The sequence below is a fragment of the Trachymyrmex septentrionalis genome, unplaced genomic scaffold (assembly GCF_001594115.1).
Source record: "Trachymyrmex septentrionalis isolate Tsep2-gDNA-1 unplaced genomic scaffold, Tsep1.0 scaffold167, whole genome shotgun sequence".
Taxonomy (NCBI): domain Eukaryota; kingdom Metazoa; phylum Arthropoda; class Insecta; order Hymenoptera; family Formicidae; genus Trachymyrmex; species Trachymyrmex septentrionalis.
This window is the reverse complement of record NW_017304831.1, coordinates 563,848-572,862: the sequence shown is the minus strand read 5'-3', so window position 1 is coordinate 572,862 and position 9,015 is coordinate 563,848. Positions and strand designations below refer to the sequence as shown.

Here is a 9,015-nt window from a genome sequence, read left to right as displayed (position 1 = left end):
TTATCGGCCTTGTATCGATGAATTGAATTGTTATATTTATTTATATAAAGCGGCAAGAATATATCTTAAGACTTAAGGAGATGCTGGAGTGTCCTGTTTTACCATTGTTAAAGACTCTTTTCTCTTAATTGTGTTTATGGATTGAAAAGTCCTTCTCCACAATTAAAGTATCGACAACGCAATTCACCAGCTACAATTGAAAAACGAAAGAAAATTGAAGACTTAATTTTGTTATCGGCTTCTGTAGTCAACAGATCACAATATGTGCTGTATATGAGTTTCAGCACGTTCATAAAAAGTAGCTGCCGAATTACAGAAAACTTGAAAGAATAATCCTATGTTTTTAGAAATGAGGTAGGGGGCTTTAGTATAAGAGAAAAGAGTCGCCGAAAATTTCGTTTGTATATTACGAGTGAAATTAACGTGAAACCGAGCAATATTTTAGTTCCACGATATTTGACAGCGGCGCTGTCATGAAAAATACGTCGCTGAATCTTAGAAATGATCTGAATTATCAACCTACTCAGGCCCATACCAAAAAACATTCTTATGTGCCCTGATCCCGTTACGGGCCTCCAAAATTTTTTCTTTTGAGAAGAAAAATAATAATAAAATAAATATGATATTAATTATTTCAATTTTGTTAAAATAATTTCTTCATAGACGTATCATATTATTTACATATGAATACAAATGAAGATAATTATTTTAATTGCACTGTTCTGTCTTTTACATACATTTCATTTAGTAAATTGTTGATCCATATATACAGGATGTCTGTTAAGTAAGATCGGAGCCGCATTGTGAAGGCATAGAATGGGTCAAGGGGAACAAAAAAGTTTTATACCATTTTGGAATTTTCGCAATAGTTAACAAGATATTAATTACTAAAAATGGCCGAATATTGGTCTTTAATAATTTTTTTCTCAAATGCTATCAACTTTACAGAAAAACTATAAGAGACAAAAATTGTTTATTTTCTTCTCATAAAGTTCTGAGAATTTTTTCAGAATTTTTTAATACCGTATTTTCTCATGATAATAAAAATAAGAAAATGCAGTACTAAAAAGTTGATAAAAAAGTCTGAAAAAATTCTTAGAGTTCTATGAGAAGAAAATAAACAATTTTTATCTCTTATACATTTTTTGTAAAATTGATATTATTTGAGAAAAAAATTATAAAAGACCAATATTCGGCCATTTTTAGTAATTAATATCTTGTTAACTATTGCGAAAATTACAAAATGGTATAAGACTTTTTTATTCTCCTTAACCCATTCTACACCCCAGCTCCGATCTTATTTAACAAACACCCTGTATACATATGATCTATGCTTTTATATTTTCAATATCAGAATATACATACAACTAATATAAATCAAAGTTAATCAGAGTAAAACGCAGATAATTAGACATAACATCTTAAAAAACATAATCAAATTACGAATCCTCTGATAAATGATATCTTCGTTACTTTGTACATTTCAACTCATTTTGAAGTTCTCTTCAGCAATACAGATATATTATGAAAAGCTCACAAATACAAAAAGATTATCACTCGCAAATTGCCAGAGATGAAGTGATGTAAAATTTTAGTAGATAGAGAGCGTGCCAAGAAGCGCTTTGATACACAAAATTACATTTATACAAATCTACTTCATCTTTAACAATTTGTGAGTAACATAATCTTTTTGGATTTGTGAGTTTTTCGTTATATCTATATTGCCTCATTAGTCTTGATTTATGTTAGTTATACGTATATTTTATAGATTTAAAGTCCCCTGTATAATAATTGTTTTTCTCAATATTAGAATATTGCATATGTGTCTATTATGATGTGCGAATATCTACACAAATTAGAACTAGAAGTAATTTATACTGAGGTATTCATGCAGATATTTCCTATGTTTATTTATACGAAACATTACAATTAAATTTTATGTCTACATATATACACACATATATTATATTATATATGTATACATACAATTTTAATATTGCATATTTAAACATAAGGAATGCATAAATAGCTTAGTATTAACTTCTATCTGTAACGTGTGTATATTCATACATTATAGATTTTTCCCAATTCTAAAATTGGAAAATTTTCCAAAATGAAATAAATCTTACATTTGTAGGACTGAGCCTAGTATATGTTTTCGTCCCTGCTAAGATGGTAATGTAGGAATAGAAATATCGATAATTAATCAATCGAATTTCCTGCATGATCATATTAACTCACAGGGCGTATATATAAGCATCTTATACATTGGAAATGAAAACCTGTAATATCGACTTTGATTAAGTTCAGCCGTCGCTCCAGCATCTCTTTAAGAGATACTTATCAAATTAAAAAAAACTTACAATATCGATATATGATCGCAAATGGGTATCTCTCTCATAAGACAAACGCGATATTGCAAATTTAAATGTTAACAAATAAAAAACGAAAAAAGAAATTCAAGAACAAGAAAAATATTTTATAAACGTATTTCAAATAACTGATCCAAGAAATTATATTAAATTGAATACAAAATTATATTAAATTGTATTATCAAATAAAATATTATAAGGAAATAATTTATTGAAAATTTAATTTTAAAGGATAAAAATATAATGATAAATACAAATGACACGTATTTTTTATATTTTTAACATAATTTCACAATAATTCTATTTTGAATTGTAATATTTTCTTAAACGCGTTGCCATATACTAAAGATATATGAGACAATAAATCATGTGATCGCAACAAAAATGTCGACGCTTACTGTCACAACTAAGAACGTCTAAACTATGATTTAACGGAATAAAATTCTCTACAACTTGCTTCTAGCGATATCTAACCAAACATCAAAAATATTTTATGCAGATGTCTTCTATATATAGCTAATGTAATTCTTCGCTGACGCTAATCTTGAACACGCTGCTGAACGATCTATTTCTAAATCTTCTAGGACGAGTTATTTTTCGCTTCCGTTTTGTACATATATTTACACAGATTTACAGTGCCACAGCTTGAAGAACACATTTGTCCTTTATACAGGTTATTTCCATTTTCTCTTTCATTTTTACAGCAGTGACTTCTCGTAATGAAATAGTATTGATCATCGACTAGTCTTCTTACGTCTTCGTTTTGACTCACCGGACGGATTCCATTCTGGATCAACATCGGTGTAACAATAATTTACCTTAGGAACGTTTCTTTTTGAGCTTCTCGTTTGTCTAATAGACGACTGCGTTTTTTTCGCCTTTTTACACGCGCTATCCTGTTCGATCGTCTCCGTTGTTGTATGTTTCAGAGATGTTGAATTTGTGACGTCTCTGCGCTGCGCAGGTGTCCTGTCCTGACAACTTTCTAGGCACACTGCATTAGGCTGCTCACCATTTGGTCGAAACTGACGCTCGTGATTTCTTGTACTTTCTTTCGTAAGATTATGTGTATTAGAAATGTGGATATCTTTGTAGTAATCCCTTCGCATTATATTCGAATTGAAGTGATAGCTGCCGTGTGGATTATCCTCTTCATTAGAGGATAATTCATATGACTTAATGATTTGCGTGGGATGTTTCTGTGTACCATTTATCTTTTCTATGGCCGCTATGGACATCATGGGAATTCCAGGATAGTTATCCAATTTCTCTGTCTTGATAGGTACCTTCTCATATGCCATTGACATCATGGCATGAGCTTTCAATCTCTTTTTCAACGGCAACGTGTTCTCGATATCTTTCTTAAATAACTTCTCTGACTCGCGCGGCATATCCAGCTTTTCCAACGTATTATTTTGTAGTACTCTTTTACGCAATATTTGATCATCGTATAATTTACTTATTACCGCTTCGCTTTTTGTCCTATCATGCTCTTGGACGGCGGATGTTTGTACTGATGAATGTGTGGGCAAAAAATAAGAATTACTTTCAATGCAAGACACGTGGGAGTCTGTGGCCGGGTGTATACACTGTCTACAATGCGTGACTATGTCATACGTACAATTTAGACATGAGCAGTGTGATCTCCCGCATGAATTTGCGGACTTCGTGTGGGAATGGAGCGAAGTAGTAGAATTAATTTGTAAACTACACGACACGGAGGTGCAATGCTTGTGATACGGCATACACAGATCTGTGCCGGCAGCGCAGTTCCCGTAAATCGAAGATATTGTCGTGGGATGACTGACCGGAATATGTAACGAATGTTGCGGGTCAATTACTTCATGCGGATGCGAATGTATTCCGTTGCACCCTTGTATTCCACAATTAGGCGTAATATGATTGCTGAACTCTTGCTTAATGTTCTGTCTATAAGTAAGAATGGATTTGGATTTTCGTTTATCGACTGACTTGCTGATGCTAACATTCGCAACGTTCGTGTCCTGATAGATTTGCGACGTCGCAGGTAACACGTCGGCTGATAATGAACCTTTCTTACCGTAAGATTTCATTTCTGTGATATTCATTAAGCTGCTTTCCTCCTCAGGCTCGATTTTTATACCTTTATTTCTTCCGACGGAATATTTATTTTCTTGGTACGATAATTCCTTATATTGCGGTAGATCCAAATTAAACGAAATATGTTCTGACGTATTAACAACTTCAAACGATGCATAATCTTCCGGTGGAATCATCCAGCTCTTTTCTTTAATTGGACAATTCTCATCGTCGCTATTATGATCTCGTGCATTTTCCACTGCTTTATTAATAATGTATAAATTACTATTGGGAGACTTTTGTAAGAGCACGACTGTTTCACCGTTTAATATAACGTTCGTATTTTCCTTTATTGACTGCACATTGTTTTCCACCATACTTAAATTATTGGATATCGTGTCTGTTTCATAATTGAGAGTAGTTTCAACAATACGCGAAACGCTATTGCTTGAATCATTTTCGCGGTCATCGGGATCAGTTGTCGATGTCACTTCAACATGAAGCGCTACTTTGTCTAATGCATCTTCTGGATAAATCCCAACTATTCTATTGATGACTTCAGTGGATGGATTCTCCAAAATTTGAGAAACGGTATTCGATGAATCATTGGCATCAGCTTCATCATCCGTAGTTTGATTATTAGGAGAATTTCTTAACGATGCATAATCCTTGACTTTGATTTGTTCATATTTTAAATCACGTTCAGTTTTTAGATGAGATACATGCTGACTTGCGATAACATTGGCTAATAATGAAAGCCCATCTATATTATCATGTAACTCTGAATCTTGAATGATACATTTATTCCCCGATGAATCCTGAATATTTTTCATATGTGATATCTTGTATGATTCTTTCGGTAATTTATGATCATGCGTTTGGTCAACTTTTTTGCACAGTACAGAAGATCTTTCTACTAATTCCCCTATATTACATTCTCTACCACAATTCCTGTTCGATTCAATTTCTACATTTTCTTTATGATCTGCTTTCGAATCGATATCATTGACTTTTTCATCTTTTGAACACAGTGACATGTCAAGGATATTAGAAATATTTTTCTTATCAGCTGTGTGATTTTCAAAAATAGTTTCTTTGATTTTACAATTAGGAAATCTGCTATCCTTTACGTCATCGCTTACTTCGACACAAGTATCAACTTTTAAATCTGTTTGTACATTAGAATGGTCTCCATTCGTTATATTAATACTTACAGTATTATTTGCAACATCGTGACTTGTTGATACATATTTATCTTGAGATTCAGATTCCTGTGAGTGCCTTGTATTTTCAATAATGCATGATTGTTGCAATCGCTCAGATTCTGTTGCGTCATTTATTAATATTTCCACACTACTTACAGTTGTTGTAGTAAGAGTTTCAGCTACTGTCGTAGAAACTGCAAATTTCTTTTTACTTAATTCATTATCAACTGTGGTTGATTTCAAACATTGTATTTCACAGATATCTTCCTGCACACATTTCTCATTGTTTCCAAAATCTTCCGTTTCTTCATCATTTGTTTCATTCTGTGTGTTGTTTTTGCAGTGCTCCAGAGATGAAGCTACCTGTGAGGATAATTTATCTTTAGTTGTAAGATAGTTAGTATTATGATTAGAGCTATTATCTTCATCTTTGGAATTATCTTGGGCACATATCGAAGGAGTATTTACAGTTTTAGAGTGCTCTGTTCCTAAATCACAGATTTTTCTTAAACTTTCAACTCTTTTATGGGTTTCACTTTCAGGCGGAGTATCTTTTTCCATCAATCGTTTAATCACAGTCTGTGTATTATTCCTATCATTTATTTTCTCATTATTCTTTGCTTCCAAAATATTAACATCATGACATTTACTAACTTTATTAACGTCATTCGAAATATCCAATAATGAATTTTTTGAAGTTTTAGGTTTATTAAACTGTGGTCTATCAACAATTACAGAAGAAGAAACTGTGCAGTGCAGCATGTCGACAGATTCATTTTTGTCACTGCTGTTCGTATGTATCGATTGTTTTGTAGATATTGTATTATTACCATTGACTGATATATTGTTATGTTTTGCATCAAAATGCATGGATTTTATTTGTTCGTTATTTAACTTCATGTCCTGTATCGTAGATGTACTCGAATCATTCTTCAAAGTTGTATTTTCTGTGGCATGTACAGATTGAAGCGAATCTTCCAATTGTTGATTAGTTATTTTCTTCAAAGAATTTTTCGCTTTTTGTTGTTTCTTAATCTTCCGTGACGCTCTTATCGACTTCGCGTCAAAGTTCTTTTTAACTTCTTCGAGCCACGCAACTTTTCTCAATTTCCTTTTCTTTATGCATCGTTCGAAAGCGACGTCAGTTGTAAGATCGATTAGTACAATCTTATTAGATTTTTTAGCCTTCTTCCGTGGAAGCACTTTTGGTTTCACCGATTTAGAGATAGTCCGTGTTACAGAAATATTTGTAGAAATTGTGCCTAAAGGTTTAACATTTGTTTGTTCTGTTAAATTTAAAGATTTTAAATTATTTGACACAACATAATTACTTTCTACATCTTTATCTGAAGAAACAAGTTTAATTTCAGTACAATCTGTATTTTTATTTTCGCGTGATGTAACTTCCAGCTAAAAAAATATATATAGTTTATTTCCTTATCAAAAAATGACAATCCTGTTACCTTTATGCAAGTCTTTTCTTAATAAGAAAAAAAACTATAATCAAAATTCTTTCACATTTTACATATACAACTTTTCTTATTATTACTCATTACATACATGAAGCTCTATTAATTACGACAAGTTAAATAAGGATTCTGTGTAAAAGTTTTCTGATAATTTGCATAAAAGTAATTTTTTTATTTGTCCATCATATAAATAAGACTCAACATAATTTTTTAAACGGAAATAGTTTTAGAATTATATACAAACATATACAATATTTATAAGAAATATGACAGCGTAACATATATGAGATAATTTACGATGATACTCGTTAATGATTCTTAAAATTTTTTTATGTGAAATTCACACGCTCAGATAAGGAGCATTGCACAAAAGTAAAAATATATCAATGTTATTTCAAATATCAATGCTATATGATCGAAATTGACATAATTCTGCACTACTACATTATGAGGGATGAATATCGGAGAATTTGATTGCTCAATTTTAAGTATTTCTCATTTAAAAACTATAATAGTCTCGTTATTTTAATATTAGAATTTTTATCATAAAGTGATCTCAAAAGTATATCATTAATGAATATCACAACAAGTCTCGAGTACTACGTACGTACCAATGAAGTAGTCTTCTTGGATGAGCTTGGAATTGTAGCATTTTCACTTTGTTGCTGACATGTTGGATTTTCACTTTGTTGTTGGTATGTATCTCCTCTGCTCTCTTTACAGAACTGTATAAATTTTTCACAGCATTTTTTTATATCAAATTTTCGCCGCATCAGATATTTTGCTGAATATTTTGGTTGACACTTTGGCACTTTTGGTAATATATCTTTTAACACGCATGGTGGGAAAGCCGCTGGTGGTGTTCCCAGAGAGGCAATTGCGGTTGTAGTAATGTCACTTTTTGCGGTTAAATTGCTATTTATTTTTTTCCAAAGACAATAAATAAGAAGATAACGAATATACATAATATTTGATTTGGGATGCTTTGGAATATTTTTAATTACTTTTCTGAAATCAAATAAAATAAATAGATATAACGATATGAAAAACTTTGAAATATATAGAATTATATAAACAATAAATTTTTAAATATATTTTGGCTGATGTATGTATACAAAATCTGTATGTTTTGTACTTCATTGTTGAATAATGATATAAATAATGTAGTAAAATATTGATAGTTTCAAATAAAATTTCGTACATTTCTATATCATGTACTTACGTTATTATCGGGTCTAAAATACGATGATAACCCTGGCACATACATTGTGTTTTTATCAAAGTATCTAACAAATGCTCTGTGGAATGTTCTAGATAAGATACAGAAAAATTTTATCATTATCAATTAAGTTTCGGTACATAACGTTTAGAATACATACCTAAATATACATAAAGACAAGAAATAAGTCTTGTGCAAATTCTGTTATGACCTTCTTTACTTTTTTTTGAAGCTTTTAATTCCATATCTATATACAATGCCAATAAATCGGACATATTACTTAAGTAAATAGATTTATTACGGTCCTGAAAAATGATGAATGTCGTTTGTTTAAATTTGAAGGGTTACTGCAAAATGCTGTATACATAGAGTGAAAAGAGGATTATACAAATATAACATAATAGGCTGCTAAACTTACCTCAGAAAGCTCGCGATAGATATATAAGAACAAAAGTAAGGTTTCACTAATGGAATCCTTCAACTTTGCTGCTCGTAAAGGCTTTGTATAACATTCATTCACACTGATACTTACATTTCTGTAATAAAAATATGAGATATACATCTGCTGTAGAACAAATGTATAATATTGAAGTTAGATATTTAGTATGTAACATTAAAATATATAGAATTCATAACACATTAATCTAATTTTAGTACATATAACTTATATTTCTATATATATATATATATAT

The 9,015-nt window shown here is 31.0% G+C and overlaps 1 protein-coding gene across 1 annotated transcript in view; it reads right to left on the bottom strand.

Moving 5' to 3' along the window:
- Positions 1 to 2,728: 2,728 nt before the first annotated feature.
- Positions 2,729 to 9,015, bottom strand: part of LOC108746315 — a 10,091-nt gene continuing 3,804 nt past the window's right edge. The window contains exons 3-7 of the mRNA XM_018483008.1: positions 8,742 to 8,859; positions 8,484 to 8,628; positions 8,327 to 8,414; positions 7,716 to 8,112; positions 2,729 to 7,045 (exon numbers count right to left, since the gene is read on the bottom strand). Coding sequence (XP_018338510.1) covers positions 3,107 to 7,045; positions 7,716 to 8,112; positions 8,327 to 8,414; positions 8,484 to 8,628; positions 8,742 to 8,859 — 4,687 coding nt within the window. The 3' untranslated portion in view covers positions 2,729 to 3,106. The remainder of the gene's footprint in view (positions 7,046 to 7,715; positions 8,113 to 8,326; positions 8,415 to 8,483; positions 8,629 to 8,741; positions 8,860 to 9,015) is intronic.